Genomic DNA, 16,461 nt, shown 5'->3' with positions numbered 1-16,461 from the left:
CACCGTCCCCAGTGCTCTGTAGGGTCTTGCTTACCTTGTCCCCTGCCAGGACCTTGAAGGAGGCAATGACCTGATCGGCTGTGTCTGTGTCTGTGGTCTCTCTTGACATGAAGTCGATGAAGGCTTGGAAGGTCACGAGGCCGCTATGGTTGGGGTCGACCACACTCATGATGCGGTTAAACTCAGCATCACCCTGTGGGAGGGGCAGGGAGGGGCACGACTTAGTGGGGTGCTTACAATTCAGTTCTGAAGAGTTCAAGGACAGGGGGCCGTGTCGTCACCCACTGGGCAGACAGTGCCAGCCAGGCCTTGGGACTGCCCTTTGGCCTCCTCCCCACAAGGTTTGGGAAGCAGCTTGGGGCTTGGGTTCCACTGCCCCAGCTCTGGCTTACTGTAGCTCTGGAGGGTGGGGAAAGAGAACAGAAACAGAACAAGGAGGGCAGAGTTGGAAGACTGCCCCTGGATACTTGTAGGAAGAGGGGTTGGGGGTCACTGGAAGGACCCTGTCCCTCAAGTGCAGCAGAGCAGAGGAGGAGGCAGGCAAGGCCGTGTTGCACTGGAGGGTGGAGGAGTGTCCCCAGGAAGATATGGAAGCTCAGGAGGCAGTGAAGGGGCTGGGGAGGAGCAGAGGCAGGGGAGGCAGAGGCTGCATACCAGGCTGTATCCTGTGGAGATAAGCAGAGCCCTGAAGTCATCTGAGTCCATGCTGCCTGTCTGCTTCTGCTCCCAGGACGCAGGCATAGCAGAGGCCAGGCCCAGAGTAGGCCCCATGTGCACAGCGGACAGACAGCACAGTGGAGGAGGGAGCAGGGAGACAGGAGGCCCGGAGACACAGGTAAGGGGGAAAGTGTCCAGAGATGTGAGGAAGGAGGCAAGAGAGCCAGGGAGACAGCACATGATGCGGAGGAACGGTGAGTGGGAGGGAGAGGAGAGAGAGAGAAGAGCAGTTAATTCACAGTCTGCTGGGCCCCAGGGCGCGTACCTGCCGGTCGTTCTCCACGTCGTAGCCCAGGCTGATGAGGCAGGCCTTGAACTCCTCAGGCCCCAGGGCCCCGCCATGGTCCTGCCGGGGGGCCATCCAAGGCAGGCCACAGAAGTGGGAGAGGGGCCAGGCCACATGCAGTGGGCAGGGGAGGAGGACACATGGGGAAGGGAAACACACAGTTAGAGGTGATGTAGACAAGGTGGTGGCCAGGGATGGGCGAGGCAGGGAGAGGTCTCCATGGCCTCAGTGGGGCTAGAGTGGGCATCATGGAGGCCCAAGTCCCGGGCTCAGAGATAGAGGGGGCCTTTCCCTGCCTTCCGAGTGTTTGCAGGAGAGAGGGCAAAGGAGGCTGCACACTGGTACCCACAGGAGCGTCAAAAGGTCATCCGGACCCGGATTTTAAAAACACGGCCTATGGGGACCAGAGTCCTAGGTCAGACTGACAAGGACCCTGCCCCGAGGGCAGGCCCGGGACCTCTGCCCACCTGGCTTTGTGTGTACTCCACACCCTCTCAGTAGAGGGGTCCTGCCCACCCTGCGGACAGTGGCCGATGGAATGGATGGGTGGATGGATGCCAAGATGGAGAGGGTAGGACAGGACATAACAACAGGAAGAAAGGCCACACCGTGCCAGCATGGGGGGCGGGCAGGGGCGGCTTACCTTGTCAAAGTGGTTGAAGGAGGCCCGGAACTCTTGCATCTGCTCCTGGCTGATACCCTTGGCGTCTCGGGTGAGGATCTGGTTCTCCACCTCGTTGATGGTGCGGGCAATGGTGGTGAGCAGCTGCTCCCAGCCCACACGGATATGCTGAAGGAGGACAAGGGTGTGATGGGATGGTCTGGGGAGAAGGGCATCTACACCTCACCTATGGGCAGGACACACTGGACCCTGGCTGGCCATGTGCCTCACCTACTCCACCTATGGGTGTGGCAGAGGAGCAAGGGCCAAGATGCTTGTATTAAACAACTCTTTAGAGTCGTGCTGGTCACTGGTCAATAACTGACCCTGAGGGAGTGGACCCATGGTGGTTTGTGGCACTGCGGATTGGCACACTGGAATGTGGAACAGGAGCCTCAGGTTCTAGCTCAACCCGCCTCTCACTTGGGTGGCCAGGGCTCGCTGCTCAAGGTCAGCTGAGCGTGCTGTGGCACCGGTGGGAGGGACCGGGACCCTTCCAGGAGGAGTCTGCCTCAGGGACCACACTTTCTCAGACGTCTGCACACTAGCCGTCTGTCTCCGCTTTTACTTTTTAAAGAACCTTTGGTGTTCTGAGACAGGCTCTCCTTCTACATGAAGTCCAGGCTGGCTAGACCTCCTCCCATTCATTCCTCCTGCTTTTGCCCCGAAGGCTGGCTAGGGTCCGGGCCGTTCACTGCTGTGTCCGGCTTGTCAGTAGCCTCCCCATGGTATTAAGGAGGCGCACCTCCATGGTGTAGTTGGTGTGCTTGTTGTCAAAGATGAGGGCCTCCTGGATGAGCTGGTGCTGCTGCTCCAGCAGGTCCAGGTTGGGCTTGTAGTCCACAATGCTGCGCTCGTACTGCTTCAGGTGACTTAGCTGGTCCTCCAGAGTCCCATTCATCTCGATGGAGATGCGCCCGATCTCCTGCAGGGAGGAGAGCCAGATGACACCAGCCCCGGCTAACGCCCCATCTGGAAGGCCTGAGCTCCCTGCTACTTCCATGCCACTCTTTGGTGAGGGCAGGGAGCCTGTCATGCCCTTGACCACTCTGAGGTCCTGCGCTGTGACAGCTGATTGCACAAAGGGAGACCCCGGGAGGGCAGGCCAAGTGACTTGGGAAACTGGTCACCCTTGGAGTGCACACACCTTCCCCCTATGATAAAACTCTTCTGTTCCTTAAAAACAGGTGAAACGGGGGTGGGGGTGGGGGACACGGACACAGGGCATCTGGCATAAGGCCTTGGCTGCTGGCAGAATGCCCATACCCATGGCTCCCCACTGCTGCACTCTAAAGCTAGTACCAACCCTTGAGCTGCCATCGAGCCCCTCAGGGTCTGCAGAGATGTAATGAGGGCACACTGAGCACTGGGGGAGAGGCACGCAGAACTGCTACTGGCCCTCACAAACCCTCCCATGCCTGTCAGGAGGCTCTCTAGGGACCATGTTGCTCACAGCTACTCTGCAGCCCTCACAGAGTAAGGAAAGCAAGCCAGCTCCAGGCGCAGGTCAGTCCAGGCTCAAACCAGCTCTAGCCAATCTTTAGCCAGGCTTTCATTTTCTTTTTTTTTTTCTTTTTTTTTTTTTTTTGGTTTTTCGAGACAGGGTTTCTCTGTGTAGCTTTGCGCCTTTCCTGGGACTCACTTGGTAGTCCAGGCTGGCCTCGAACTCACAGAGATCCACCTGGCTCTGCCTCCCGAGTGCTGGGATTAAAGGCGTGCGCCAACACCGCCCGGCCAGGCTTTCATTTTCATCTGCATAGTCCTATGAGATGGACTGCAACCAGTGAGAGCCGCGATCAGATCTGCCTGCCAGAGCCATGAAATCTGCAGCCTGGGCCACGGGGGCCACTGGGCCCTGATAACCCACCCACTCTCTCAGCTGACAGGTAGCCTGGGCTCCCTGGGGGGGGGGGGGGCGGCCTCACCTCCATCTTGGTCTGGATCCAGGGCCCCACCACATTGGCCTGGCTGGCAAACTGTCGGCGGAGGTGCTCATTGGACTGCTGTTTGCTCTGCTCTTCCAGGAGCGCGTGGTCCCGCTTTGGCACCAGCTGCTGCACCTGTGGGGATGTGCAGCCGCAGGTCAGGCGGCAGCTTCCCACCGGGACAGCCCAGCTCTCATGTCCAGAGCGCCCTGGCCTACCTTCTCCCACTTGGAGTTGATGATCTGGGGGGTGACGGTAGTGTAGGGGTTGCTGCCCGACAGCTTGATGTGGTTGCTCTCGGCGATCCTCTGGGCCTCCTTGTGGATGGCCAGAATGGCCTCACGCTCCCTGTCGGCATCTGGCAGGGTGGACTTGAACTGGTCATGAGCTGAGATCAGGCCCTAGAGGGTGAATAGGAGTAAGGAGTGCAGCCTGCATTTCTGGGGGGATGGGGGTGTCCCCTAGAGGGTGGGATGGGGCACCTCAATCTCCTCAATGGTGTGGACGATGAACATGTCCTGCAAATCCTCCATGGCACTCTCCATCCAGTTGTTGAAGGGCGCAGCTCGCTTGGCATACTCCAGGTGCAGCTGATCGATGGTCTCTAGCTGTTTCTCTGTTTTCTGCAGTGTGCAGAGAGGGGCGGGGACAGGAAGGGAAGGCGGGTCAGCTGGTGAGGAGACACCTGAGGGCCTGAAGACACCCTTTTAGAAGTCTCAACATCACTAAAGGGCATCAGGCTCCCTGGTGACACACCCCTCCTCACCTCCAAGGCTTCCCTGCGACTGTGGGTCAGGGAGCCCAGGGCATCCCACTGGTCACAGATCTTCTGGCACCGTGTGTTGACATTGTGGGAGTCATAGTAGTCCAGCTCGCTGTGGAGCACACAGACAGAAATGAGACCCAGCAGGGGGCAGAGGTATGCATAGACACCACTGTGTCAGGTGACAGGACTGAACGACCTGCTCTGGATTAGAGCAGGCATCTGGGAAGAGCTGGGCTTCCTTGTACTCTAGGCTGCTGACTACAGCATGGGCACCAGGCCTGGCAGCCAGGAGGCTGGAGATCAACGTCAGTGTCTGCTTCAATCACTCCACCCCATTTTTCTTTCTTTTTTTTCCTTCTAGACAGCCTCACTGTAAAGCCCTGGCTGGCTTGGAACTTGATTTGTAGACCAGGCTAGCTGGGAACTCAAGAGATCTTCCTCTCCCTACATTCTGAGTATTGGGATTAAAGGTGTGTATCCCCACACCCTCAGGATTTGTTTTTTTTGCCTCCCTCCCACCTTGTTAGGGTTTCTGCTGCTAGGCTGCATACTTCAGGCTAGCTGGCCCAAGAGCTTCGGGGAAGTTAGGAGGGCCAGGGTTCCACAGCACCCAGCTTTTAGTGGCCTAGAGGACTGAACGCAGCAGGTTGTCAGGCTCACGTGGCACTGGCCCTCTCCACTTGACTTTTGAGACAAGGTCTCTCACTGAACCTGGAGCTCATAGGATCCTCTTGTCTCTACCTTACTAGATTACAGACATGTGCCACCATGTAGATTTTTACATGTGCTGTGGGATACACCAAACTCGTCCTCACACTTGTTTGACAAGTGCTCCACCAACTGAGCAATCTGACCATGTGTGCTCACGGAGACCACAAGTCCCCAGCGCAGTACACTCTTGAGCACTGATCACGTCTCCAGCCCTCTCTTCTAAAAGTTTATCCATCCATCCCTGGATCCACCCACCCACCTGCCTGTTTATTTAGTGTGTGTGGAGGTCAGAGGACAATCTGTGGGAGCTGCCTCTCTTCCACCACATGAGCCTCAGGATCCAACTCAGGTTTCCAGGCTTGGCGGCAAATGCCTTGACCCACTGAGCCACTGTCCTGGCTCCAGGCTGCTCTTTCAATTTCAACAACATCTAGCAGAGACAGCAGCAGTGTCTCAGAACCGTGATCCCGGCACAAGGGATTCAAAAGCCGGAGGATCACTGTGAATTTAAGGCTGGTTGGGCTACAGAATTTCAGGTCTTTATGAACTAGAGACCCTGCTTCAAAACCAAACCAGGAGGCAAACCAATAATGGCACAGTGGTCCAATTTACCCCAAGTCTGACTTTCTATAGTATTCGTTACTGCCTAAAACAGGAAGGTCTGGGTTGTCTTTAAAGATTCTATTTATAAGTACTCATTACAAAATTATTTGAAAGCTGGGCATGGTAGTATGTGGGGCATTTACCCACAAACTCCACAGCTCCACAGAGTTTTCTTGAGTGTGAGCAGCAGGAAATATTAGATAGAAGGATTTATTGCGGAGAATCTTGCAGAGATAAACAGAAAATAAAGGATAGCCTCAAGAGGGCCTGGAACCTTTTCCAACAGCCCTGTCTCTGCCCCAGGGTTTTTATAGAGACGCCAAGGGGTGGAGCAAAAGACCTCCTCCCCCAGCACAGCCAAGTGCAGACCATCTCAGACACCTGCACTCAGGCCCATGGTCCTGATCATCCTCTATTCGGACCTGCTGGGTAAAGCCACGAGGAACCTGAGAACGGGCTCCCACAGTAGCACACACCTTTAATCCCAGCACTCGGGAGGCAGAGGCAGATGGATCTCTGGGTTCGAGGCCAGCCTGGTCTACAGGGCGAGTTCCAGGAGAGCCAGGGCTGCCCAGGGAAACCCTGTCAACCCCAACCCCAGCTGTCCTATTTTATTCCTGTTGCTGATCTCTTGCTGTGGCTCGTCTACAAGTGAAGCTTTGTGGCAGGCGTGGATGCACAGGAAATGACAGCAGGCTCCAGTGCTAGTGGCATCTGCAGTCCCGGCGTGCAGCATGCCCACACGTGCAGACACACACACACACACACACACACACACACACACACACACACACACACACACACACACACACTTACTCTGTATCCCTGGCCCATGACTGACTTGAGAAATGTCAGGCCGATGCCATTCTTGTTGGTGGCCGAACATGAACTCAGAGAGTTCTGTGATACTGCTGTACCTGGGCATAGGATGGTCCCTCCTCTAGGGCCATGCCTGACACTGCTGCCGCAGGGGAATAGACCTCATGTGGCTGGGACCTAGTATCTGAAGAGCAGGCTAAGCCCCAAGTCTGTTTCAGGGCAGCCCACCTCTAACTGCTTCCCTTGGACAAGCACATCTCTGGGGGGTAACTCAAACGAGGTTATGGGTCCCAGCACATAGTTCTGTCTCTGGTACGCAAATGAGCGCCCTGCAGCCCACAGTGGCAGGAGGGAGGAGGGAGCCGGCCCTGCTCCTATGGCCCCACTGGCGCAGGTGGGAGGGTCTTCAAGTACTGCACAAGCCTGGGGTGACTAGCGGGTAGGTGTCTGTGGAAAGAGCAGCTCCAGCCAAGGAGCTTATTTTGGAGCAGACGGCTATTTTGGGAGCTCCTCCAGGGCCTGTGGATTTTCCATGAAGTAATGGGCTAGGCCTCCCACTCCCTGGGTCCTTCTTGCTGCTGGCCACTGCAATGGTAGAATAAGGACCCTATTCAGGGCTCCCGAGACCCAGTGTACTAACTGTGCACAAATTTATCTGACTGCGGTGGGGGAGGGAGGGACAGCAGCCACTTGGAACCCCTTACAGTGAGTGTATTCTGAGCAGGAGGGCAGGAGCAGACAGAACAACAGGCTCACTGGACAGTACTCCCCACGTGGAGGAGGGGCCTGAAGAGCTACAGCGGGCAGCAGGCAACGAAGAGGGACTCCAGGAGCCTGAGGACTCAGGACCAGCAGCCAGAGTCCAAGCCCGTGCTGGAGAACCTAGGTCCTTTATGCTTCTCGTTGGTGTGGAGAGAGTATGGGCAGAAGGCTCCATCCTGTAAGGCCCCCCTGGCCTAAGGGAGGAGGCAGGGGCTGAGAACTGGGGACAAGTGATGACGCCATGGTGCACACGTACTTGAGCTCCTGAGCGATTGCAGCAATCTGCTCCACGCGGTCCTGGTGTGCGGCCAGGTCACTCTCAAAGGCCTCGTGCTTGCGGATCAGAGCTTTGATGTCTGACAGGGTGGCTGTCTCGTAGTCCCGCTGCTTCAGCATGGCCTCCTTCCCTGCAGATATGGCAGAGAGGAACCTGAACAATAGCCTGGCAGCTACAGAGCCATCCAAGGGGGAAGAGGTGCAGCGATATGGACCACATCTGTTACTCTAGAGGACGGAGCCTAGAAACTCTTGGAACCTTCTTTCTCTCCTCTCAGGGATCTCTAAGCCTAGTTATGTTCTATGAAGTTCTGTACAGGCTTAGGGGGTACTCTGGTGTTTATGGACCCGAGACAGACATCTCAGTGTAACTCCCATGCTCTAAACAGCATTTCTTACTGGTGGAGACCCAGAGGGTAGGATAGTTGAAAAGTTAGACACCCATCTGGAGAAGATGGAGACTGGGAGAAGCCCTGGGCTTGCGCCAGGCCTGGCAGGATCAGGAAAGGGGCAGGCACAGCGTCTGGGCCCTGGAGCTGGGCCTGTGCCAGCTCTCTGGAGCCTGCTCTCCTGGGTGGTGGTCCTATCCCAATCTTGTTGCCCCACCCGCTTTCTTGGCACAGTGGGTCCCGGGGCTGTCCAGACTCTTTGAAGGAAGGGAGAAGCACTATTATTAGTCCTGGAGCCGGGCTAATTACATGCCCAGAGCAAACGCCCAAGCCGCCGTGCTAGTGAGTTAAGGGACTACGGGGACTAAGGGGAGACCAGGCAGGACGGCAGTCAGACTCCACTTCTTCCTCAAGAGCCTCTGGGACCACCCTCAGATCTACCCCAGAGCACCCAACAAACAGCTGGCACCCCTTGGCCAATCCTTCATTTGTAAAACGGTGCCAGCAACAGCACCTCTGTGGCCTTGATCCATCCTGAACTTTAGTGTTTAAGAATGGAAAGCAGAGTCAGTGCTACCCCCACCCCCCATCTCAGCCACGCCCAGGCTCATCTGCCTAGCAACTGCCAGGCGCCCCAGGCCAGGGCTGGCACTAGCAGGCAAGAGGTGGGCCTGGAAAACTGACTCCACAGGCCTGCCACCCCTGCCCCAGGCTGGAGGGTTTAACCACAAGGCAAGCTTGCAATTCGCTTCTCCAAACTGCTTTCTCCCAAGGGTGGGAACCAGAAATAGCAGCTGAGGAAAACTCAGGCTTCAGCTGTTTTAGCAGGGAACTGGCAAGTGTGTCCTATAGGGCAGCCACGAGATGTGTGTGGGGTTTTGGCTTACTCCCAGACAGTCCTGTCCCTCTGGAATGCACCCACGTGGGCCCCACCACTACTGCGCCCCCTCCCCCAGGGCAGGCTGATATAACTAGGTCCTAGCAGTGGAGAGGGGCTGTAGAGCAACCTGTCTTCAGGGTTCTACAAGGCTTCAGAATACAGACTGAGCTCAGGAGAAGAGTGGGCAGGTCACCATGGGGACTCAAGGCTGGTGGGAGGTACAGGTGGGCATGTGACGATGTCATCCTAGATTAGCTTTGGCTGCAGCTGGGGCTCACTGCACTCATCCGTCGGCGCAAGCCTGTCCCCAGGCATTCCCAGAGCAGGAGCCCTGAGGGGTTACCATGCCCACAGCCTATGAAACCACTTGCCCATACCTCTAGCAGCCCTGCCTGGGTTCTCCAGCTCATCTGGTGAGAACCACAGAATAATCTAAAAAACAAGCTGGCAAGAAACCTCAGAAAACAACAGCAGAAAACACCTTAGCTACATGTGGGGCACAAGTGTTGGACATTCCTTATATCCTTGCGGGCCCTCCCAAGAGAAGTGCAAGCATATATGCCTGAGTCCTCTGGCGCAGGCTTACCCACTTGGGAAGCTACAGTGCATAGGGTCAAGCACAGCTAAGTGGCTCAGATCCACAAGCATGTGTGGGACATTTTGTTTGGATTCTCAAGACAGGATCTCACATTATAGTCTAGACTACTCTGGAGCCCCCTATATAGCCCAGGCTGACCTTGACTTTGCAGCAATCTTCCTGCCTCAGTTTCCCTAGTACAGAGATTATAGGCATGGGTTGCCACATCTGGCTAGAGATGTGTGTTGAATGGATGCATTAACTAAATGGGGCCTCATTCCCTCTAACGTGGCATCATAGCCAAGGGGGGTGCCATCACACCCTCCTTGAAGGGGTGCCGTTTCTGAAGCAGGAGGCAGTGCCCGCCCCTAGCCTAGCCCGCTGTCTCAGCTGACCTCGTCTTCTGTATCCTATACGCTCTCCTCGGCAGAGAAGGGAAGCTGGCTGCTCTGGACAAGAGCAGGGCTGATGTGAGACAGGAGCAGAGTGGATGCCGTTTATGTGGGCTGTGCAGTTGCCTAGCATCTCCAGGGGTCTCAGGATCTGGCTAGGTTAGAACGATATGCCCACAGAGCTAAGAAGGCTCCCTGGGAAGCCATGGTGTGGAAGGGATGGAAAAACCACAGAGTAGCTAAGGAAACGTGAATCAGCAGGGTGGCAGTGGTGGGAATGCAGGTGGGGAAAGGGAGGTTTCTTCTGGAGATTGAACCCTGGGCCACCACTGAGTGACAGCCGTCTGTGAGTGTGACATGGTATGCCTTTTGCTTTTCATGGGCATTTTCTGAAGCCTTTAGATTCCTCCTGGGAATCTGGAATCTCAGGGATGGAGTGGGTCTCGACCAGAGGCCAAAACCGTGATGGAATTGTACGTGCTGAGCCGGAGCCAGGCAGCTGCAGGGCTGCTGGGAAACAGGCTTTGGGACAGGGTGGTGACGGAGTCAGCGAGCGCCATCTTTATCTGCCTGTGGAGCCAGAAGGTGGCTGGAGACAGACTTAGGCATCTGGGCCAGTGTGGTGTGAAACTCAGTCACAGACAGCATAGTGGGCTGAACCTGGGCTTGAGAACTGTTCCTGGAAGAGACAGGGCAGTGCGCAGGCACAAGGAAGAGCCTTGGCTGTGTTCCTGGATAATCTAGGAAGGGGCTCACCTATGAGCATCTCAGGTCACAGCAAAGAGGCATTTGGGGAACATGGACAGCAGACTGCCTTGCTGCTTAACCCAAAGCCCAAACCATGCTTAACCATAAAGCCAAAGCAGCCTTTCTGCAGCCGGAGAGGGACTCGGCAGACCCGACATGGCAGGAACTATGTGTGGAACTATATGGCTTGAACACCTGAGAGTGGAGAACAGAACAAGGGAACGTGAGAAGCATACCATCGGTCCAGGCCTCGTGGATGGAGGCCTTCTGTCGGAACTTCTCTGCCAGGTGATCAAGTCGCTCCAGCCTGCGGATTTCATTCAGCAGCCACTCTTCATAGCCCTTTTCAGCCTGCTCCAGGTGTTGCCAGCCATTGTTGATGTCCTGGGGGGCAGGAGGGAGAGCAGGGGTCTCACAAGATGTTGGTGGAGAGGTCTACCTGATGCCACCTTGCAGTTTTGTCTATATGGGCCAGCATGGACCAATGCTGTGTGTGTGTGTGTGTGTGTGTGTGTGTGTGTGTGTGTGTGTGTGTGTGAGAGAGAGAGAGAGAGAGAGACAGAGAGAGAGAGAGACAGAGAGAGAGAGAGGTGTGACGTGTGTGTGACATGTGTGTAGGTACCCACTGAAGACAGAAGATGGCTTTGAATCTCCAGGGGAAGGAATTACATACAGGCAGCTGTGAGCTACCTCATGGATGCTGGGAACTGGATCCTATGAAAATGCCTAACCACTGACCATATCTCACTGGGAACACAAACATTGATTCTTTTGGTCTAACTGAATGACTCTCAGCATGAGTGGGTGTGTGGGCAAATCAATGGATGGATGCTGCCAAGGAGACTATGAAGGGTGTCTTGCTGTCCCTCCCTTTATGAAGGGTCTCAGACATTTGTTAGGCCTGGAGTCCCAGCAGACTAGGGGTACAGATTCAAATGGTCCACACAAACTGCGATATGGCTGGGGGTAGTAATGCAGAGAATTCTGGGTGTAAAACTTCAGGAGAAATAGGGAAATGTGAAGTACACCCTCTCACCATCCCTGCCCTGAATTAAGAAGATGCCAGCCAAGCATTCTGTCCTAGTGTGGTTCAACAGGTGATGCCCCTGGGCCCTGTGGGGAAAGGGGGTAAACTCACCGAGACCATCCTGCCCTCGGAGGGCATGAAGGCAGGCCGGTTGCTGAGCCGGAGCTTGGTCTGCAGCGTGTTGAAGTTGATCTCTAACTGGCACTTCTCCTGCACCTTGGGGGGCTTGTGAACACGCCGATAGTCTCGGAAGTCTTCCAGCTTCTGCTGCATCTCCTGAATGGTCTTCTGAGGCACACGGTCCTCCAGCCAGGGGATGGTGCGTCGGATCCACTCCAGAAGCTGTGGGCCCACAGGAATCACAGTGGCCATTGCAGAGGTGCTCAGAGTGCTGACAGGGCCCTCCCCCCAGCTTACAGGGATACAGGATGCAGCCCTGATCTCAGGGATGGCTTGCCTCCAAAACCCAAATTCTCCACTATTTCTGTTGGGACCACACAACATAGAGTTCTGGGAATATGTGATCTCCTGGAGCACTCAGCTACCCGCTTCTTCCTATTCATGCCTCTGCTCTGCGTCTTTCTTACCCAGATTAAAGTGGGCAGTTCAAGTCTACTGTCCCTTCCCAGAAGACCCCCTTCCAGACTGTCACAGGACTTGTGACTGCTAACCTCACTGGCCACAGCTGTCTTGAGACTCTTGTTCTGCCTGGGTTTATTGACTGTAGCTGACACAATAGTAAGAGCCTACAATGTGTTTGCCTCAGTTGGGTGCCAGTGCATACAAAAGGCCTAGCACCTAAAAATAGAAAACTGAAACAAAACAAAACAAAACAAAACAAAACAAAAAACAACAACAACAAAAAACCAAAAAACCAAAAAAAAAAAAACATTCTTATAACCTACTCTGATCTTTGACAGCGTGAGGAAGAATACCAACAAGCCAACAGACTGGGCTTTCAAAAACAATTCTGAACAGTAAAGTAGTTATTACCAGCACAAATAAGCACAGAATGGTTCTTAGTGGCAAAGACAAAGCCAAGAACAGAGGCACTGGGCTGGTGAATGGTGCCCAAGAACATGACTTCCGCCTTGTCTCGGGGTTGGGGATGACTGGCTTTTTTGTTTTTGCCTTTTGTTCTATCATCCCCGACAGAAGCTAGGGCCTTGAACATGGTAAGCAAGAGCCCAGCAACCAGCTCCACCCCAGCCCCAGCTCCCATCAGTGGACACCCTCAACCAGCTCCACTCCAGCTCCACCAGTGGACACCCTCAACCAGCTCCACCCCAGCCCCAGCATGGCCAGTGGACACCCTCAACCAGCTCCACCCCAGCCCCAGCATGGCCAGTGGACACCCTCAACCAGCTCCACCCCAGCCCCAGCATGGCCAGAGTACACCCTCAACTGGGGGAAGTTGGCCACTTTGGGTTGACTGTTGAACATCTTTCAAGTTTTTCCAGTGCACGAAATCTTACAGCCTGGGGCGAGGATGTGGCTCAGAGGGCGAGTGCTTGCCTAGCAGGCATGAGGCCCCATGTCTGACATCTAGCACCTCAAACCAGTAATCCTGAAATCCTCCAGGTCTAGGAGTCATGGTTCTAAGAACATAGACATGCTCTTTGGAATCTGAAACCGAACATCTTGGTAGAAACCCACGCTCTGGACTCGAGCATGGTGAATCCAAACCAAGTTCTGCACTCCACATTTTCTAGGTCTCACTGCTACATCTACTTTCACAGCAAAACGGTATTTGTCATTCTAGTACTTGGGAGGTGGAGGCAGGAGGATCAGAAGTTCAAGGCCAGACTTGGCTATGTAAGATTCCGTTTACTTCTCCTGCCTCCCTGTGTACCCCACTCCCCTGCAAACCCCAAACCTTCATTTTTTGTTTGATATGTAATGGTATTTGCTTGCATGTATGTCTATGTGCCACTGGCCTCCAGAGACCAGGAACTGAACTCAGGTCTTCTGGAAGAGCAACAAATACTCCTAACAGCTGGGCCATCTCTCTGGCCCTCCCTGCCTATATTTCACTCTGGTGGGGCATGGAGCACACACTCACATCACTGGCCAGGCGCTCGTAATCTTCCATCAGGTGCTCGTTCTCCTGGTTCACAGCCAGCACCTTGCAGATCCGGTTGGCAGCAGTCTCGGCCTGGGGTGGGAAACACACAGTCAGGACTGCCCGGGGCTGGGGACCCTCCCTCCAACAAGCAGGTCCCTCGAAAGCAGCATGTCCAAGACCCACAGAGAACTCCCCAAAGAGGAAAGAGAGGAAGTACATCTCCAATAAGATGATGGCCTCGAGCGGCCATGTCCTTAGGGGCCTTGTTGAGAAGGGTAGTGGCAAGACTTGAGCCCCTGCTTAGAACCAGGCTTCTAGTGCCCAGGAATGGGTGGGGCTGTGCTGAACCTAAGAACTGGCGAGAGTCTCCCCTTGAATGGGAACATCGCTGGAGGTGGGGTGCCAGTACCATGGAGTCCCTGTGGTCAGTGCATGCTCTGCCCCTTCTGGCTCCCACTCAAGAGGTGTGGCTGACTATACAAGCTCATATGGGCAACAAATCACAATCTGAGGGGCAGAAGAAAGCATGGGGAGGGTAGACACAGAGCTGGCCCCTGGTCCCGAACTCTAAGGAACTTGGGTGAGGGGAAAGTGCCACACAGGAGAAGGGAGGCAAGTACCTTTCAGGCAGCACAGAAAAGGTCCAAGAAGAGTTGGAACGGCAACAGAACAGGAACAGAAATAGTGAGGAGGGTCTACAGAGTGATGAGGAGGAAAACAAGCTCGGGAGCCGGCTCCAGGCCCAGCGCACTTTCCCATCCACACACGGCACAGGGATAGGTAGGGTCAGCAAAGCAGCCACAGGTGGTGTGAGCCTGGGTGCACACCACACGCCATGCTGCAGGAAGCCCCCGGGACTAACACCAGACCTTGTTTCAGGGTGAGACTCACAAGGGCCTATGCCAGAGGTGCTGCTGGGGTCAGCTTCGGACCCTGACTGAGCAGTCTGCTGGTACCCCAGCTCTACCCTCTAACCTACTCTGCAGCTGCGGTGCTGTAGCCAGGTGTTCTGCTGCACTGCTGGGACTTGGGGCGTTTTAGGTGCCCAGGATGGATGAATGTAAGTGCATAAAGGAAGAAAGAATGCTCTGGGAACCAGACACAGGGAGGATAGCACTCTTGTGCCAGGCCTGAATTCACCCAGAAAACACTTTTTGAGGCGACAGATTGGCCTCTGGGGAAACGACAGCAAGAGTGAAAGGCACTGCCAGGTGTCCTGAGGGTACACTCTGACGAGAAAGGTGGATCCAGCAGATCCCCTGTCCTCCCTCTACCAGACCTAAGTAAGGACAGTTCCAGGTGTGGAGGCAAACACAACATGAGGCTAGGGAGGCCCACTGTGGGTGTCCAGTAGTAGTCATGCTGTTAGCTGGGGCTGGTCACTACCTGTTCCCACTCAGCCTTCCTTACCAGCATGGGGGGGGGATATGGGCTTCCTCCTTCCCCATGCCCCCCAGCATAACACACCAGGTACAAGAGCTAACCCATGCTGGGCAGATGGGAAAGGGGCTCTGAAAGCTGGCTATCTGGGGAGGGGTCTGGAAAGAACTGGGTAGCCTTGCTGTGCCACAGACTGCCTTAAGCCCTGGAGCTTATTATTTCATGCCTAGAAAAATTCTGTAAGGGGTAATAGGACTCTCATCTTATAATGGGGACACTAAGGTCGAGTAAACTACTCAAGAACATGCACCAAGAGAGGGCAAAGCAGGGGCAGACCAGACTGCCCACGGTGAGGCACCCACTGGATGTAATGCTCTAATCTAAGAAGGCAGTCTACAGAAGACGACAGATACAGTTTCAGAGCCTCAGTTTCCTTTTCTTTCAGATGGGTCTAATGGCCTTGGAGAGGGCCCAGCGAGGCAAAGGTTCCCAAAGCAAGCACCCATCCCTTCTTAGCTCCTGGCTAACATGATGCTGCTGTCCAAGCCACTTTTCAAGACCAGGAGGGCACAGAAGTGCCCAGGCCTCTGCGTAGAACCGTGAGTCCCTGGCAGGAGCCACGCTGTGGTGTGAGGTCAGCAGACCTCTGGGGGACTCAGGACAAAATAGACACGTCTACCTGTCCCACCTCCATCAGCTCCAGAGGCAGCCTGCTCTCAGGAGCCTCCTCAGCGCCTGAGCAGGAAAGAATTTCCTGAAAGGAGGTTCACCAGGTAAGTGGCCCTGAAGCAGAGGTCATGACAAGCAAGGGGTCCCAGCCCGGCTTTATCATCTATTGTGATGCTGGACTTCTACCCCGTCTGTGGTTCGAGCTGTGTCACTGTCTACCATAGGTGGCTATGCTCAAGTGCAAGAACGTCTGTGAGGTTTGGGGACAGATTCACCACTGGTCAGCCAGGGCTCTACCCAGGTACATGTGGACCCACAGTGCTGGCGTGCATGTGACACAAAGGGCAAATCTGAGTCCACAGCAGTGGACTCCCACCCTGGCTCACCTTCTGGGCCCCCGAGAAAGCGTGGTAGAAGCAGGACACGTAAGTCATGATGGCCTTCTCATCTGGCCTCAGAGTGCCCACAATATCTGCGCAGAGAGAGAGAGAGAAAGAGAGAGACAGGAGAGAGTGAAAGACGCAGGAGGGAGGTGGCCAGCTGGCCCAAGGCTCATGCGGGAAGAATAGTGCTTGCTCTGGACTGGAAGCCAGTGGGGCTCAGACCTGGGGGAGAGGCCCTGCCAGTGTGCAGAAGGCCATCAGGCTCCGAGGGAGGGGCCTCCTGTTCAACCAGGCCGCTGAAACAAACTAACTAGACTGTACGAAGCAGTTGCATCTGGAGCCAGAAAAGTCAAAAGTTAAGCAACTGTTTTCTGAAAGCCTGAACCATGTCACCTGAACTACCGACCATTTTTTCATAAACTCTAA

General features: G+C 55.0%; 1 protein-coding gene across 6 annotated transcripts in view; it reads right to left on the bottom strand.

Annotated features, from left to right (window-relative positions):
* Actn4 (actinin alpha 4) overlaps positions 1-16,461 on the bottom strand; it is a 69,973-nt gene that overhangs the window by 1,267 nt on the left and 52,245 nt on the right. The window contains exons 8-21 of one of the 6 annotated variants that reach the window (XM_076578091.1): positions 16,039-16,124; positions 13,601-13,693; positions 11,650-11,880; positions 10,748-10,895; positions 7,507-7,657; positions 4,356-4,464; positions 4,072-4,212; positions 3,808-3,990; positions 3,590-3,724; positions 2,410-2,589; positions 1,647-1,793; positions 983-1,063; positions 655-720; positions 35-193 (exon numbers count right to left, since the gene is read on the bottom strand). In XM_076578091.1, coding sequence (XP_076434206.1) covers positions 35-193; positions 655-720; positions 983-1,063; positions 1,647-1,793; positions 2,410-2,589; positions 3,590-3,724; positions 3,808-3,990; positions 4,072-4,212; positions 4,356-4,464; positions 7,507-7,657; positions 10,748-10,895; positions 11,650-11,880; positions 13,601-13,693; positions 16,039-16,124 — 1,910 coding nt within the window. The remainder of the gene's footprint in view (positions 1-34; positions 194-654; positions 721-982; positions 1,064-1,646; positions 1,794-2,409; positions 2,590-3,589; positions 3,725-3,807; positions 3,991-4,071; positions 4,213-4,355; positions 4,465-7,506; positions 7,658-10,747; positions 10,896-11,649; positions 11,881-13,600; positions 13,694-16,038; positions 16,125-16,461) is intronic. The other 5 variants (XM_016000542.3, XM_006981982.4, XM_016000543.3 and 2 more) reach the window with 5 other exon arrangements.

Source organism: Peromyscus maniculatus, chromosome 1 (assembly GCF_049852395.1).
Source record: "Peromyscus maniculatus bairdii isolate BWxNUB_F1_BW_parent chromosome 1, HU_Pman_BW_mat_3.1, whole genome shotgun sequence".
NCBI classification, from domain to species: domain Eukaryota; kingdom Metazoa; phylum Chordata; class Mammalia; order Rodentia; family Cricetidae; genus Peromyscus; species Peromyscus maniculatus.
The sequence above is the reverse complement of the archived record's forward strand: the minus strand, read 5'-3'. Positions and strand labels throughout refer to the sequence as shown.